At 38.6% G+C, this 18,528-nt stretch overlaps 1 protein-coding gene and 1 long non-coding RNA gene across 2 annotated transcripts in view; both read right to left on the reverse strand.

Annotated features, from left to right (window-relative positions):
* Positions 1-1,264: 1,264 nt before the first annotated feature.
* Positions 1,265-18,528, reverse strand: part of LOC132538942 (uncharacterized) — a 122,316-nt gene continuing 105,052 nt past the window's right edge. Inside the window, exons 5-6 of the long non-coding RNA XR_009550267.1 lie at positions 4,553-4,650; positions 1,265-1,810 (exon numbers count right to left, since the gene is read on the reverse strand). This is a non-coding gene — a long non-coding RNA (uncharacterized LOC132538942). The remainder of the gene's footprint in view (positions 1,811-4,552; positions 4,651-18,528) is intronic.
* Positions 9,614-11,507, reverse strand: LOC103116408 (uncharacterized protein C4orf46 homolog). The gene has a single exon (XM_060192255.1). It carries the CDS (start codon positions 11,405-11,407, stop codon positions 11,063-11,065), a length of 345 nt encoding a protein of 114 aa, XP_060048238.1. The 5' UTR covers positions 11,408-11,507; the 3' UTR covers positions 9,614-11,062.

Raw genomic sequence — 18,528 nt, forward strand, 5'->3', positions numbered from 1 at the left:
AGAGCCCCAACTAAGGAAAGAGAAAGGCAGGCTGGGAGTATGGGTCCCATACTCCCAGCCTGAACCTGCCAATGCTCACGTTCAGTGGGGAAGCAATTATAGAAGCCAGACCTCCCACTTTCTGCACCCCATAATGACCCTGGGTCCATACTCCCAGAGGGTTAAAGAATAGAAAAGCTATCATGGGGATGGGGTGGAATATGGAGCTCTGGGGGTGGAAATTTTACCCCTATTATCCTTGTCAGTGTTTTCATTTTATAAATAAATATACTTAAAAAATTAAAACGTTTAATTAAGAGGCCAACTGCACACCAATGACACATTTAGAGAATCTCTGTTGGAGAATAAAAATATAAATGTATTGGCTTTGCTTACAATAGGACATGACAATAATAAAAATATGCACTTCTCAAGGGTCAGGCAGTAGCACAGCACGTTAAGTGTGCATGGCACAAAGCACAAGGACTGGCAGCCGTAAGGATCTCAGTTCAAGTCCCTGGCTCCTGACCTCCAGGGGGGTCATTTTACAGGTGGTGAATCAGGTCTGCAGGTGTCTTTCTCACCCCCCCCCCCACTTCTGGATTTCTCTCTGCCCTATCCAACAACAAAAATATCAATGGGAACAATAACAAACACAACAAGGGCAATAAAATGGGAAAAAATGGTCTCTAGAAACAGTGGGTTTGTAGTGCAGGCACCCAGCAATACACTTCTTTCACAGTGTTCCTCCAGTTAGTACTGGCCTTTCTGGTTCAAAATTTGCATGGCCCTCAATATAATCTCCATAAAAATTCATCTATGGGAGTCAGGCGGCAGCACAGCGGGTTAAGCACATGTGGTGCAAAGTGCAAGAACCTGTATAAGGATCCTGGTTCGAGCCCCCGGCTCCCCACCTGCAGGGGAGTTGCTTCACAAGTGGTGAAGCTGGTCTGCAGGTGTCTATATTTCTCTCCCCCTCTATGTCATCCCCTCTACTCTCCATTTCTCTCTGTCCTATCCAACAACAATGACATCAATAACAACAACAAGATAAGTGCAACAAAAGGGAATAAATAAATAAATATTTAAAAATTCATCTATGAATGTAGTTCAGTATTCTGACTTTATTAATTGCTACCATCTTCAGGTGATAAGGACAAACATTCACTAAATAAACATGATTCATATGTAAACCAAGCTGTTGTTCATCAAGGTCAGTGTGAGTGATCATCTAAGTATGCAAGTTACTTCCCACCACTTACTTTACAAGACTTCTTACCAGATCTGAACTTTCATAGCATGTGACTTAACTCCTCTTTACAAAAAGGGGGGAAACAAAAAGGCATTGGTTATTAGAACTGAAGTGTGCAGAAAGCAGGCCAAAACTTCTGCAAAGTGTCAGCACTGGAAAAGCAGTTCTGTGGCTTTTTCCAACAGTGTCGCCTTGTAGTTACCCAGGATGTGCAGTGTTGTCTTTGCTTGTAGATTCTTTAGTTGTAGATTCTTTAAGAAATTAGCAGATCATCAGCAACTACAGAGCCGACTACTAAACAGTTCCCATTTTTATTGTCGAATTGCTGACCCTTCTGTGCCCTACTGTGATGGTGCCAGAGGCAATGATAAGACTGGAGGTCAGGAGCAATCTTGCTAAGTCCCACCTCATTAGACTCTCATCTGATGTCAGCAGATTGGCCCTGAGCAGGCAGCCACCTTCCTCCAGCACAGGAAACCTTCCTGACACTTGGCAGTAGGTCTGGGGTGCGATATTGAGGAAGCCAGGCGTCCAACCAGATGGTAGCTCTCTCTTGGACTTCTTCAGAGATTTATTTCTCTATGAAGCAAAGGGAATGTATAAATATGCCAAGCACATAGACTTTTTTTTAAAAAAAATTCTATTATATGAGGAATCCCTGGCCAGTCTTTTGGCAGCTTGGTGATCTTGGCAAAACCTCGCAGCTCACAGACTTAGGGGTCCTTCAGATACAAAACGATTCTTGTAGTGTGCAAAGTTCCTAGATGAGGAGTGGTAGAGAAATCACCCATCTCAGGTATGTAAAGGTATGCTGGAAATGTGACCAGCTCTGGTGAAATAGTGCCTATTGCAAACAGAGCCGATTTTACAAGTCTTTCCAATAGAAATGGTGTTTTTAGAAAGTTTTATAATGAATAAATTATGATCAGGTACCTAGAACAGCATCTGGTTACCGATTTCTCCACCCTTCTCAGAATCAGCCTACACTCCAAGCATTTTCACAGTGAGGTTAGAAACTTTAATGATCATTTTAGAGTTATTATTATTTCTGTCTCTTCTTTGAAGGAAAGAATACCAGAACACTGAAGGACCAGATACGTCCACCACCATGCTCAAACATTATTTTAAGGAGAGGGTTTAATGAGATATAAATTATGCATCACACACTTCACCCATTTAAAGAATGCAATCATGACTTGGACATGCAACATTATTGACTTTTTTAAAACAATGGAAAGATGTATTTAACATATTCTCCCACAGTGATTATTTTTATAGGCTTACTTGTTGACGAGAGAGCAAAGTAGGCCACCATTCTGACATATGTGGTAGTGGAGTGGAGCTGAATGTAAGTCCTTATGCATGCAGACCCTGCACTTTACCACTGAACTGCCATTCCGACTACTTTTCAAAATACACTTGAGTGGTATTAACAGCTGTCACATTTTTTTAATTACTCTGATCAGAAAAGTCTGGACCATTATGCACAAACTCCTCAGCCTCTCTTTCACGAGTCCTAGAATTCTAGTTTACTTCCCATACCTATGGATTTGTCTAATCCAGGTATTTCATATGTGGATCCCCTTATATAATGGTAAGTATTTTTCCTGTCATGTGTGACTTACTCCACCTAGCCATAAGTTCCTCCACACTGTAGCATATGTCAGAATTAATTTTTTAGGGCTAAATAACACTCCAGTGTGTATATGTGTACATGTATACATGTGTGTAATCACATTTGCTTAGTCACTCTTCTGGTGTTGAACTCTTGTCCCCGACCCTCCAGTGGCAATAGGAGGGCAAGCAGCACTGCCAGCACCTATAAGTAGTACTTGGAATGAATTCTGTATATTTAAAAAAATGAAAAGAATCAATGTTTTGTCTAACATAACCTGCTTCAAAAAGGTAACGTTCTATCCTAAGCCTAACTGAGCAGACGTCACTGAGGTGATGTGTGGGTATAATTTTATTTTTTTGTCACAGGGACTGAACTACTGCATAATTCCTCTGCTCACAGTTGGCTATTTATTTATTTATGGATATAGCGTGAGAAACAGGGAAAGAGAAACAGCACAGCACTGCTCCACTATGTGTAAAGCTTCTCCCATGCAGATGCTCCCTTGGGCTGAGTAGGGGCTCAGTCCCATGTTCTTGCACACTGCAAGTGTTCCTTGTCCTCAGTGAGCTGCCTTACAGATCTGTTAAGTGATACATATTTACGCAGAAAAACAGACACAGAGAATATGACTTCTTTAAACTTTTAAAATATCGGTGCAAAAGTTTTACAGCCCAGCTATTATATTTCAATTAAATCACTATAGAACTGAAAACAGGGGAACATTGCTTTATCATTTTAGAAAGCTGACATTTAATTCAGTAAATAGGTATTATGTGCTTAGTCAAGAACTAGATAAATATAAAGACATACTCCCCAAAACTACAACATAGCAAGAAAGGAAGCACAAATAATGAGAGAAAAATGTATTACTTCTACAACAAAAACTGTTAACAATGGAACTGCCTAGGAAATCAGACTTGATAGCGATTCTATTTTAAATGTATTTTAAATGGTGAATTCTCACTCAGGGCTCTGGGCTGGATACAGATGATAAGCCCCCACTACTCTTCTGACTTTATGCTTTATATTTAAGGTGAGTTTTCAAGGAAAGACTCCAGTAGAGTTTAATAAGAAACTAAGCAGCATGTATACTCTAGAAAGACAGGACAGCTTTTTCTAGATAACCAGAATCGCATTCTCCTTAATAATTAACTCCAGGGAGTCGGGCAATAGCATAGTAGGTTAAGCGCACATGGTGCAAAGCACAAGGACTGGCATTAAGGATCCCGGTTCGGATCCCCACCTGCAAGGGAGTCGCTTCGCAGGTAGTGAAGCAGGTCTTCAGGTGTCTATCTTTCTCTTCCCCTCTCTGTCTTCCTCTCCTCTCTCCATTTCTCTCTGTCCTATCCAAAAGCGACAATATCAATGACAACAACAATAATAACTACAACAATAAAACAACAAGGGCAACAAAAGGGAATAAATAAGTAAATATAAAAAATAATAATTAACTCCAAGGGATGGCTAATATAATATCTAAAAGTAATCTATTTACTTAATTTAATGTGAAACCATTTACTAAATTAATTTAAGAATGATTTATAATAAATGCTTATTCTAGTTATAACTATGAATAAATTTTATTTATTTCCATATGTAGTATATGAAGTACTATACAGTATTAAGACTACAGGCAGCCACATGATGGCACACATGGTTAAGCACATGTTACAGTGTGTAAGGACCCGGGTTCAAAGACCCACCTGCAGAAGGGATGCTTCGTGAGTGAAGTAGTGTTGCAGGAGTCTCTCTGTCTCTTCCCTCTCACCCCCTTTCCTCTTGATTTCTTGCTTTGTCTATCCTATAAATAAATTTAAAAAATAGTGAACAAAATAAAATTTTAAAAAATAATCTTAAGATAGTGGGGAGAAGATTCTGGCAGCATACAGATTCTAAAAATACATGTGGGTTTTATGGTAATCTTGCAGGTACTAGGAAAAATAGTTTTTCAGGAGCATCTATTATTTTTAAAAACAAAGTGATGAATGTTATAATCTATATTCTTCATTAAAGTAACATAATATATTTTTTCATAGTTCTGCTTTCATATGTAATGAATTAGACTTACAGATCTCACCATTTCTAAGTTCTTTCACCCCTCCTCCACAACTAAAGCTAAACCCAGGGACCAGAAAGATAACATAATGGTTTACACAATAGACTCTCCAGTCTGGGGCACCAAAGGTCCCAGGGTCCTTAATCAGCACCGCCATAGGCCAGACAGAGCTGAACAGTGCTCTGACCAAATGAATACATACATTTAATTTCAAAAGCAAAATCCAAGATGAAGAAATGTGATCTCAGTTAAAAAAGCTCAGTTAATTTTGTCTTTGGGAAAGATGGCTACCAGTTCACATACAATTTGGATCAGAATTCACCTGGTTTCATGCAAGTTTCAACAACTACATCTAAAACAGGAAATAAGCCCAGGATTTTATCAGGACAACAAACAAATTAGATCAGCAAAATGAAGATAATCCTTTACTTTACCAGGAAGTCACCTCTAATCTTAAAATGTTCCAGCTGGAGCTGGGAGGATAAACAGAGGATGCCAGTAATTTAGGGATAAAATAATGGTTGACTTGATTCAATTCAGAAACTATTGCCCTTTCTCGGCTTGGGAACAGATGTACTAGGTGCTTCCAATTATGTAACTAGGATCAGAACTCATTCTTCCCTCTGGTAAGAATATTTGAAAGTAAAATCAATGTCTCATTCCTATTGGTACAACTTCCACCTACTTCTGCAGATAACGTATAGATTTTTTAAAAAATTGCTAGATAAGCTTCAGTTGAAGTACCGTATCAGAAAGCACCATTGGATGAGCCATTATTTAGTAACTAACACTTAGATCACGAAGGCACACTGCTTAGAGGACAAATGCTAAAATAGCAGAAATATGTAACATCAAAAGGAAACAGGCCCACTTCTCCCTTCTGGCCTTCGGCCCTTAGTAAGAAATGCTAAGCCACTTACAGAGTCGGTAATGGAACTACAGACCTAATTTAGGCTGTGTCAACAGAAGGTCAAAATCAGACTTTATATTTTTAAATCTGATCACTTGGCTGTGTTGTAGTGGACCAATTGCCTGGAATTGAACAGCTTTGAGTGACTGATTCTTTTTTCACCTGGATAGCCCGGAATTGGGTAGACTAACATACATACTAAATCACAAATGCTTCTGAGAATATTTCTTATGTAAGATAGAACTTTCATATTCTATAAGCGAGTTAGCTTGATATAATTATTTGATCTTACTATTAAATTATAGATTTTATAAAGTTTTTGTAATGCCTATTTTTATACCTTCTCGTGCCCAAATTCACTATGTGATCTGCTTGAATTTTCATCTTTTGAATCAGGAAGTTAATGAAATCAGGGCTTGCCAAAAAATTAATTTGCACACAAATAATTTGAAGGGAGGATTCTGATCCAGTGGATTTGGAGTAGGTCAGGAGTATCTGTGTTTCTAAAAAGTTCCCAGGATGTGCTGAGGTTTGCATTCTGAGAACCACATGTGGCAAAGCAGAATTAAACTATAGTTATCCCATCCTTGGGTGTATTTGAAAGATGTTCTGAGAGTGCCACTGATATTCTTTTTTTTTTTTTTTAATACTCTATAAAGTACCATATGGAAACTGCTTTAAACTCTACCGGAAGCACTCAGCATGTATACAATCTTTGCCTGGAATTCACAAAAGCAGACCTACACCTGAAGCGCTGTAGGAAGGCCAAGTAAGATCACTCAAATATTACTGCTGGTATTTTCACATCATTTTTGTTTCAATACACAAAGTAGAGAAAGAGTGAAGACTGTTTCCTACTTTCAAGAGCTTCTCATCAAAATGGAATGACAGTGGCTACATGTTAAAAAGGGCAAGAGATTTTGGGGGCAGGGGGAGGCAGGGTTACACAGCTGAAGGATTTCATCACTGTTTCTGGAGTATTGAGCTGCTTGGACTTGGAATGAAATATCCACTGTTGCAAAGATTTATCTCAAGCTCTGCTGGTTTTCAGGAGCTAAGTTTCTAGCTGAGAAACGTAATGAAACTCTGGATAGTCACTGTCTCTGAAAAAGCTCAGACAACTATAAAGAAACTATATATACAGTAATATAAAGCATGATTCATATACGAATGTATTAGTGAAGTAGATAAAAATGTAATTTCTCTAGTTTAAGCAATTAGAGAAGTTGCTGTAGTTAAGTAAAATGAAGCTTTCTCAAGAAGAAACATAAAAAGTTAAAATTCTTAGAAAAAAATTAATTTTAAAAATTATAGAAAATGTAAGAAATAGAAAACATACTAAAGAAATATAAGCAAGCATCATCAAGAATAGCTTATGGAGACTCAAGTGGATCGAGTATCACAGTTTTCTGTCTTCTCTCATATTCAAAGTCCCAAGCCCTATGGGCATAATCTCTTTTATATTAAAATTGTGTACTTAGTGGGCAAACTACAGAGAGATAAAAATTGATAGAAAAAGTTAAAATAGCTGAAACAGTTAAATACATGATATAAATACATGATTTAACTGCATCTACGCATAACTGGAAACATATATTAAACTGTCTGGTTTTAATTATGATAAGACACTTCCATAAGCAGAAAGACAATAGTTTGAATGATTTTGTAGTGCAGACATTTTAATGTACTGATTTATTGGGAAGGAAATTAATATGCATTTTTGTTCACATTGGACATTATAAGTGAGGGGTTCAATTAGATTCAGCAAATAAAATTCAGCAAGACAGAAAATTTAAAATAATAAAGGATATGGGGAGAGGGGGTTCAATTGTTATGTGGAAAAATTGTTATGTGAGAAATGTTTTATATATATACAAACTGCTGTATTTTGCTGTTGATTATAAACCATTAATCCCCTCAATAAGGAAAAAAATGTTGATGTTGGGGGCATGGTCAAGCTCTTTCTCTGCCTACCTGGAAGCTGCAACATAAGCAAGCTTCTCTCCCTCTCCCTCTCCCTCTCCCTCTCCCTCTCCCTCTCCCTCTCCCTTTCCCTCTCTGTTTCTCTTCCTCCCTCCCTCCCATATGCATGTATGTTCTCACTTTCCTTGAATAAAGCTTAAAATTCCTGAAAAAATAGTGACTATATCATGCTAGAAAATAACTTTTTTTTTTAATCTTTTGTGTCTGTGAATTGGGTCATTTATTCAGTGGTTTGCTTTTTTTTTCCTCCAGGGTTATTGCTGGGCTCAGTGCCTGCACCATGAATCCACCACTCCTGAAGGTCATTTTCCCCCCTTTTGTTGCCCTTGTCGTTGTAGCCTCGTTGTGGTTATCATTATTACCATTGTTGATGTTGCTCGTTGTTGGATAGGACAGAGAGAAATGGAGAGAGGAGGGGAAGACAGAGAGGGGGAGAGAAAGACAGACACCTGCAGACCTGCTTCACCGCCTGTGCCCGGGGCTCGAACCGGGATCCTTACGCCGGTCACTGCACTTTGTGCCACGTGTGCTTAACCCACTGCGCCACCGCCCGACCCCCTAACTTTTTTTTTTATTACTACTACTTAGGAAACAGATTTTAAAGTTGAAATGAATGAGCTCTGTGGATGCTGAAATCTCTCTACATAATAGTATAATGAACTTAGGAGTAAGGGAAACATAATTTAGATAAAAATAGAAAGAATTATGTTTCCCTTACTCCTAAGTTCATTATAAAAAAATAGAAAGAACTAATGATGGTAGTAAACACAATAAATTCCAAAACCAGTATTAAGTGACCTCAAGCAAACACAATGTGTCTCAAGGCTTATATCCTTGGTAAATACATATTTCAAACTAAATCTGAATGCCTGTACAATGGATTTTTTGCAGGCCCTCTTGCACTGTGAAAATGAAATGGTGGTCACTATTGCCACATTATTGGCAATGGTGTTTTATATATTAACATAAGTTTTCTCAAAATGTTCAAAGAGCTATTTATGATTGTTTTAATTTTATCTGATAGTTAAATTCAGGAGAGAATTTCCTCTGTTACAACAAGATTCTGCTGCAGAGAAAATGAACATTAATTACTCTTACTGCTTTGGCTGTTGGGAGGAAGAGGATACATTTAGCTAGTAATAAAGTTTCAGTGCTCTAGTACAGAACTCAGTAAAAACTCTGGTAATACTTTCAGAGAATTCTGCATTAAATAACCACTCTTTAAAAGACAATGATGATGACCACAGAGAGAGATCAGAGCACAAGTCTGACATATGAGGTGCCAGGATTTGAATCCAGGACCTCATGCTTATAAGATTTGTGCTCTACCGCTGAGTCACCTACTAGGCTGCTGAAACAAGGCATGAGACTGATATATTACTGACCTTGAACTCAAAGAACTCACAGAACAGAGAATCTCAATATTTTCCTAATAACCACCCAAAGGCTGGAATTAAAGTAGAAAGTGTTATCAACAACATGAAAAAAGAACCAAGTAGGTGATAGAAAACACTTGGACATCATATATTCAATAAGAGGTTAATATGCAAACTATATAAAGAACATATACAACTCCACAGGAAAACAGGTAAATAAACAAGCTGATAACAATCCAACCAGAAAATGAGCAAAATATTTAGACAATTTCTAGCATTAGGTGTTGTTGTTGTTGTTGTTGTTGTTATATTCCTTCACCAGAGCACTGCTCCACTATGGCTTATGGTGTTACTAGGGATTGAACCTGGGAACTCACCGTTTCAGGGACAAAAGTCTTTTGGCAAGGCCACTCTTTTTTTTTTTTTTTTTGTATGGTCATGAAGAAAATAGAGCCAGAGGCTAACATTTATTTCATTTGCATAATAAAAAATCAGGGTAGTTTTAAAAATCATCCCCTTTTCGTATGTGTGAAACATTCAATAAAAAGCTTAAAACAATGACCCCAAAGAAATGGAAATAAAATTTGCTTTTAACAAATTTATTCTGTACACTTAAAAAGTCACAATTCTTATAACACATAGAAAAATACTTTATAATGTGAAATAAGCATCTCTTTGGTATATGAACACAACATGTGTGCTCTCTAACTTAAAAAAATTCGTTAGAGAACCTTGACAATATGCTAAACTGAGCTATTCTCTTCCCATCCATTTGACCTCTTTCACAAACTCACTGCGGGGTTTTAGAATACAGTTTTGTACAGGTATACACATCTAAAAAAAAACTAAAATAATCATATCAGACATCCAGAAGAGATCAGTTGGCTTCATAGTTGCTGCACAGGACACAAGCCATAGAGAGAAAAATAAGATATAGGATAAATAGAACATTATCACTAAAATATGATATGAATAGAACTGCACCATTCAAAGTTGATGCATTAAAAACAAAGTTAACAATTTCAAACGGATAAAGCAATATGCAAAGTTACAAAAGTAATAATACAGTCATAATTTTAATAAGGCACTTATGGAAAGCAAACAAAGCAATATCAAATACTAGAAATATCTGTAAAAGCAGTTAACTTATAAATAAATGGGAGGATTATGCATTCTTTTCAGATAGGCTTTCACTTTCTAAGGAAAAACTTCTAAAAAAAGTATTAGAGAAGGGTAGAAATATGTATTTTATTTAAAAAAAAAACTGTCATCAGGTAAAGAAACCATATTCATTCCATCAAGTTAAAGAGATATTGATTCAAATGGTTTTTTTAGAGAAACGATTATAATGCTCATGCTAAAGAGATAACATATAAAAAAAAAACCCTTTAATTACATTCTCAACTTTTACTTAACAAGTATTTACTAAGTGTTGTGTGGCACTGTTCTAACTGTTAGGGGCATAGAAACAACTAAGACACAATTGCTGGTTCTAGGAAACTTAGAAATGAAACTGGGCCTCATATTAGTAGCCCTAAATTGACCTTGGTCAATAATATAAAGATCAACCTCAAACTTGGCTATTCTTAGCCTCTTCTTGCAAAATGAGGAATGGTCTACTCATTTGCTACTGACAACACTATGGCATAACTAATAGTATATATTGATAAGGTGACTTTCATAAAGGATCCTAGGAAAAATTTAAAGGACAAAAAATACTTAAAGATAAATAATGGCCAGCATCAAAAATCCTTTCAGTATTTTGCTTTCACAAATATGAAGAAAACTAAGAAAAAATTTCACCCTGCATATACAGAACTGTTAGAGATTATCTTGTAATAAGGCATGTGTGCAAATATCTTAAATGAGGAATGAAGTTCCAGCCAAATTAATTGTCAGGCTTCAAGGAGTCATAACCTTCTTTCAAGAGGTCCCGCCATGTTTTAAGGAAACGTGCATTTTCTGTACATTTGAAGGCAAGCTCTTCCACTTGAGCTGATACTGCAGATGTAGCTTCAATAAGTTTGGTTAATGAAAATGCTGCATCTCCGATCCGCATCTCCACCTCTTCCAGCGGGTCCACCGCTCTGCTGCTGCTGCTGCTGCTGCTGCTGCTGCTCGGAACCGGCCAGTCCAAACTCTCTGGGGCCCTCGGGGAAGATACTGAAGAAGTGCCCGAGGACGAGGGACAAGAGGGCGGCGGAGGAGCCCGCGCTTCTTCCGGATCGGCCATGGAGCACGGCTGGGACAGCTGAGCAGAACCTGCACTGCCGAACCGACACCAACCGCCTTTCAACCGATCGCGCCCAAAGCTTCAAGGGCTCCTCCCGCCCGCAGTCGGCAAGGCCACTCTTATGCTGCCAGCCAACAGAAATTTTTCTATAGATTTTTTTCTAAAGAAGATAGTTAACAGGGACTTGAGAAGATGGTTAACACCACTAATCATCAGGAAATATGCATAAAAACCATAGTGAGACACCACTTCATGCCTATACTTATGAGATCTCACTTACACATCATAGGCTTTTTTTTTTAAGTAAGACATGACAAATATTGGCAAATATGTGGAGGGAAGGGAATCCTTGTGCACTGCTGGTAAAAATAAAAATTGATGCAGTCACTATGAAAAACAATATGGAAGGGGGCAGATGGTGGCACACCTGATTAAGTGCACACATTACAGTGCACAAGGACCCAGGTTCAAACCCCTGGTCTCCACTTGCAGGGGGAAAGCTTCACAAGTGGTGAAGCAGATCTGCAGGTGTCTCTCTGCCTCTCTCCCCCCACTCTCAATTACTCTGTCTCTATCCAATAATATATACATATAATAAAAATTATTATTATTATTATTATAATAAAACAATATGGAGGATCCTCAAAATACAAGAGTAGAACTGTCTAGACTAGAGAGACAGCATAATGGTCATGCAAAAAAAAATTAATACCTGAAACAACAAAGATTCCAGGTTCAATCCCAAGCAACACCATAAGGCAGAGCTGAGCTCTGGTAAGACACACACACACACACACAACGGGAAAAGGGAGGAGGGAAGGATAAAGAGGTGTTTAATGTCTGTCTGCTCACACAGAGTTTCATTTCCAAAGAACATGTTTGATTTTACACACACACGCACACACACAGACACACACGCGCGTGCGCGCACGCGCACACACGCGCGCACACACACACACACACACACACACACACACACATTTGTAAACTCTGCTTTCTTCTATAATGTGAATGTGCCCCAGGCAGCAGGCCATTTTTAAACTATGCATTTATGATTTAAAGTTTTTCCCTGCTGAATATTGTATTGACTACATGTCTACTGAATCTTAGTATGCAGAAAAGCAATACATTTTATGAAAAAGATGTTCTGCAGTGTCAACTATGCCTTTGGGAAACTAAAACCTTTGCATTCAGTCTTGTTTATGAAGTCTCTGATTCAGTTTAATATATAGGGATATAAGAAGAATGCAGGCTAAGAGAAACTTTATGTGTAGCAGTTTTCAACAGATACAGTTTGACGAGATAATATTATAAAGAAAATTTGTCAATATTTTCCCATTTCTATAAAAAGCGATGTTTAACTCTTGTCAAGTTTATAGATTCCTTAGCTGCTTGGAATAAATAAATCATTGATAGGGAATGAAAAGTAAGCTTGAAAAGGATTTCATGGTTTGCCTAAATATGTAAGAAAGAGCTTCCAAAACTCATTCAAAATACTTTGAAAAGCCCGTGCCCCTTCAGAATGAGTTGTAAATATCTTAGAAAAGGGTGTGGGCATTAATTTCCTGTTTCAATGAAGCTACACAAGAAAGAGAAAATAAGATAGGGATTTTATCATGACAGTCAGAATGAAAAGAAAAAGAAATCTGAATCAAAGGACTACAAAAGCATCTTTAAGAGAGTGCCCAGAGATCACCCAAATATCATAACTGCACAGAGTATTAGTTTATCATACAAGGCTCTAGGTTTTAGTCTGGCCTCCATCACACTGGAGGAAGCTTTGCTGCTTGCTGTTCTGTCTTTCCTTTTCTCTCTCTTTCTGCAAAAGTCAATTTGGAGTCATGAAAACTCAGTTACCAAAAGAGTTTCAGTTATATCACTGAATTGTTATCTCTATCATCCCGATAGTTTTTAAAGTTAAAAGGAAATCATCATAGATCTCAACGAGGCTTTGTCTGTAGGAAAAGCTAATTCTACAGATTTATTTGGAAAGCTAAAGACTGAACAGTCAACACAAAACTTAAGAAAAAAATCAGAGGACTGACACTACCCAAATTTAAGATTTACTACAAAGTCAATGTAATAATGATAGTGGAGTGTTGGCAAAAGAAAAGATAAATCAGTGCAACAAGAGGTCCTGTAACAGACTCACACAACTGTAATCAGTCAACTGAGCTTGGTAAAGGAGCAAAGACAATTCAACAAAGGAAACATACATGTTTCAACAAATGATGCTACAGTAACTGGACACACAGGAATCTACAACTGACATAAGTAACTTCTGTCCTTTGTAAATGTCTACTCAAAATAGGTCATAGATATGAGTGTAAAATACAAAGCTATAAATAAAACCCTTATAAGAAAACATACGAGAAGATCAATCTAGGTGATCTTGGGCTTAGTGATATTTCTTTCTTTCTTTCTTTCTTTATTATGTATTTATTGTCAGCAGGGTTTTCACTAGAGTTCAGTGCCTTCATGTCTCTATTTTTGGTTATTTTGTTTTGTTTGTTTATGAAAGAGGGTGAGAGGAAGAGAGAGAGAGAGAGAGAGAGAGAGAGGGAGGGAGGTAAAAGGGAGACAGAGGAGAGACATCTGCAACACTGCCCCACTACTTGTGAAATCTATCCCCCTTCAAATGGGGATGGAAGCTTCAACCAGGACCTTCACTCATGGCCGATAATGTGTGTATACTCTACCAGGTGTGCCACCACCTGACCCCAGTGATGATTTTTTTAAAGATATAACCCCAGTAGGAAAGCCCATTAGAGAAAAAAACTGGTCCTGATGGGATTGAGCTATGAAAGTAAAGTGGACTAGGAACCACATGAACTTTTCTTCTCGAGTTTGCTGTTTCTGCCACTACATTTAAAAAGCCTATTCCTATTGAAAATATTTAATTTTTATTGACAACTTTACATCATTTCTTTATGTCTTGCTCTGTAATGTCATCTAAAGGGTAGACTTTTGCTTCTATTTTTCTTTTCACTTCTTTTCTGTTTCAAACATGGTTTTTCTATCCTTAACAAACCAATACACTTAAATTTAGAGCAATGTTAGGTTATAGAAAAAGTGAGGAAAAATTAGAGGGTTTTTTTTTTTTGCCCCCTCCCGGGTTATCACTGGGGCTCAGTGCTGGCACTGTGAGCCACTGCTACCAGTGGCCCAATTCCATCAGGACCCTGAGATTACGTGTTATTATGTTCTATAATAGTCCAAAAACTGCATTTGTCCATTTTGGCATATGCAAATTCTCTTCAACTCCAGCTGATTTAATAGTAGCCAATCTAATTAAATAAAAATTTTCAGTGATGGGGAGTCAGGCTGTAGTGCAGCGGGATAAGCGCAGGTGGCGCAAAGCACAAAGACCGGCATAAGGATCCCGGTTCGAACCCCGGATCCCCACCTGCAGGGGAGTCGCTTCACAGGTGGTGAAGCAGGTCTGCAGGTGTCTATCTTTCTCTCCTCCTCTCTGTCTTCCCCTCCCTCTCTCCATTTCTCTCTGTCCTATCCAACAACAACAACAACAATAATAACTACAACAATAAAACAACAAGGGCAACAAAAGGGAAAAAATAAATAAAATAAATATAAAAAAATTTTCAGTGAATCATTATTATGAGTTAATGCTTAGTGTACTATATGCTGCAAAAGTAAAATGACAGGATCACCTTCCCATGTCGTCACAATTCCTGTCATCTTCAGGAAATTTTCCCACTTCCCCATTATATGGTACATTAAGAAACATGGAAAAATGATTTGGAATTGAAAGTGATGATCTGAAGATTCAATAGTGAACAATTTTTTTTAATAGATATTGGCCAATGGCAGAGTATTTGAACTGCCTGAGATACTCTGTGCAAATGAGTGTGACTACAGAGAATTTGGGCTGACCAAGAATGCCAAGAAGTACTGTAGCTACTATGTAGGTTTTCAGAGAGCTTATTGGGTATTTGTGACTATAATTAGAGTGGTATTTCCTTTTAGTAATTCAAAACTCTTTCCTAATTAACTACAACTTGATTGTTATTTGATTACTAATTAGGTGGCCTTTTATGCCTATTAAGATGAGTTTTCCCCACCAGGATTATTGGTGGGGCTCAGTGCTGGCACTATGAATCCACCGCCCCGGTGACCTTCTTTTCCTTTTTTTTTTTCCTATTTTATTTTATTAGATAGGACAGAGAGAAATTGAGACAGGACAGGGAGAGATAGGAAGAGAAAAATAGACAACTGCAGTCCTGCTTCAGGGCTTGTGAAGTGGACACCCTGCAGGTGGGGACCTGGGGCTCAGACTGGGTCCTTGCACTGGGTAATAGGTGTGCTTAACCAGGTGCACCATCACCCGGCCCAAGATCATATATATATATATATCTTTATTTGGTGGTTAGAGACAGCCAGAAATCCTTAAGGAAGGAGGTGATAGGGAATGAGACACAGAGACACTTGCAGCTCTGCTTCACTACTTGAGAAGCTTCCCCCTGTGGGTGGGGACCAGGGGCTCACACCCAGGTCCATGGACATTGTGACATATGCACTCAACCAGGAGTGCCACCACCCAGCCCCCCAAGATACATTTTTTAAACTTAAACTTTGAATAGTACAATTTGACCCTCATATAGAATTAAGTTTCTAATTTGGGACCAGGAGATTTTGGGTTTTAATCAGCAGAAGTGACAGCCAACTTGGGTATGCGCTGAGGTCATTCTACTTACTGGGTTTCACAGACTCAAGTAGCTTCCCCTCTCCCACGAAATAAAATAAAATAAAATGCCATCACATTCTAGAGGTTATAGGACACAGACATTCAGTTCTAATTTCCCAAATGATTAATACCACTTGGCTTGGTCTTTGTTTTTGCTATTGGGTCCTGGGGGTCCAGCCCAGGAGCATATATCTAGAGCATGCTCCAGCCCTGGTCTCCGTGCTCCTCATCTGCTCTTCTCAAAGTTACCCAGTTACCATCTCCTGTAACAATGCACTCTACCTTGGGCAGCTTAAAGACAAGTGCTGTTTCCCTATAAAACCTTGGTTTTATAGGGAAACAGCACTTGACCTATAAAACCTAGGTCAAGATGTCAGTTCAGTCAGGTTCTGGTGAGAGATCTCTTCTGGCTTGCAGACTGCTGACATCATCACATGGCAGAAAGAGCTATCTTTCTAGCCTCTTTTATAAGGGCAATAATTTCGTCATATGGGTTCCACCCTTGTGAGTAAAAATGTTCTAAAGACCCCACCTTCAAATATTAGCTGATGGGAATTAGATTACAACATCTGGATTTAGGGTGTGTGTGTGTGTGTGTGTGTGTGTGTGTGTGTGTGTGTGTGTGTGTATGTATGTGTATGTGTATAGGCTGGGATGGTAAAGAGAGATGTGGTGGGAGTGGGGAGTGGATGATGGTGTACATATTACAAAGACCCAGGTTCAAGTTTCCAGTCCCCACCTGTGGGGGGGGGGGAGGGAGAAAGGAAGCTCCATGAGTAGTGAAACAGCACTACAGGTTTCTCTCTCTCACTCCCTTTCTATCTTCCCCTTCCCTCTCAATTTCTCTGTGCCTTAATTAAATAGACTTTGCTTAGTTGTAGGAGTAGTATGCAGATACCTATCTCAAGGAGATAAAAAACTGTACTCATGTATCTACAACTATCCTGTACACCAATTTCCCCAATTAAATGATTGAAAAATAAAAGTGTTGGGCAGATGACCTCACCAGTGTACCCCAGAGCCTCACCTCTCCAGAGTCCTACACCACTAGGGAAAGGCTGGAGGTATGGATAGACCTGCCAACATCCACGTCCAGCAGAGAAGCAATTACGCAATTACAGAAGCCGGAACTCCATTCTTCTGCACCCCATAAAGAATATGTTACAAATCCCCAGAGGGGAAGAAGTGTTAGAGAAAGATTACCAGAGGGTTCTGAACTCCAATTCCATCAGGACCCAGAGAGAGAAGAGGAAAAAGGAAGGGCCTTAGGAAAGTGTAGGAATGACTTAGAAAGGAAGAGAGAAAGGACCACAGGGAAAAAAAAAGTAAGGGGAGGGCAAATATATGTAAATACAGATAGTTATAGAAATAATAGTCAGCCCATATCTGTAACCTTGGGAGAATCACTGCAGGTTCCAACGGAGGGAATAGGGACACAGAACTCTGGTGGTGGGAATAGTGTAGAATTATACCCCTGCTATCTCATAATTTTGTAAATCAATATTAAATCACACACACACACACACATTTAGAAGTATTGGTGAGCATGTAACTAGGATTAAAAGCTGATAGGGAGTCGGGCTGTAGCATAGCGGGTTAAGTACAAAAAGCAGGTGCTGCAAAGTGTAAGAACTGGCTTAAGGATCCCAGTTCGAGCCTCTGGTTCCCCATCTGCAGGGAAGTCACTTCACAAGTGGTGAAGCAGGTCTACAGGTGTCTTTCTCTCCCCCTCTCTGTCTTGCCCTCCTCTCTCCATTTCTCTCTGTCCTATCCAACAACGAAGACAGACAACAATAATAACTACAGCAATAAAACAAGAAGGGCAACAAAAGGGAATAAATAAATAAATAAACAAATATTTAAAAAAAAAGTTGAAGGGAACTGGGTGGTAACACACCCAGTTGAGTACACATGTTACCATGACCAAGGGCCTGGGTTCAAGCTCCCAGTCCCCATGTAGAGGGGCTGTTCAGAGAGAAAAAGTCCAGAAGAGGTGAAGCAGCACTCCAGATGTCTCTCTTTCTCCTTCTCTATCTCCCCTTCCCTTCTCAATTTCTCTATGTACTATCAAATAAAATAAAGTCTTTTGGAAGTTGATATAAAGCTGTGATTGATGTGGTTAGCTGGTGATCAGCTCCCCTTACTCTCTTCCACAACAGTTTCCTCTTGGAAATGCTTTCAAGCCAGTGACTTCCTCTCTTCAAACTGGGAAAGCCAACTTGACAATAGTTTTCACCTACTGAAGCCAAAGAACACCCGCTTAACAACACAATCTGCAAGCAGCAGAGAAGTTTTCCGCACACATTCTCTTTCCCCTTCCACTACTTAGATGCAATGGATAGCAGAACCATAATTTAGTAATACAATTTTTTTATTTTATATTATTTTATTTTTTGCTTCCAGGGTTATCGCTGGG

Source organism: Erinaceus europaeus, chromosome 6 (assembly GCF_950295315.1).
Source record: "Erinaceus europaeus chromosome 6, mEriEur2.1, whole genome shotgun sequence".
NCBI classification, from domain to species: domain Eukaryota; kingdom Metazoa; phylum Chordata; class Mammalia; order Eulipotyphla; family Erinaceidae; genus Erinaceus; species Erinaceus europaeus.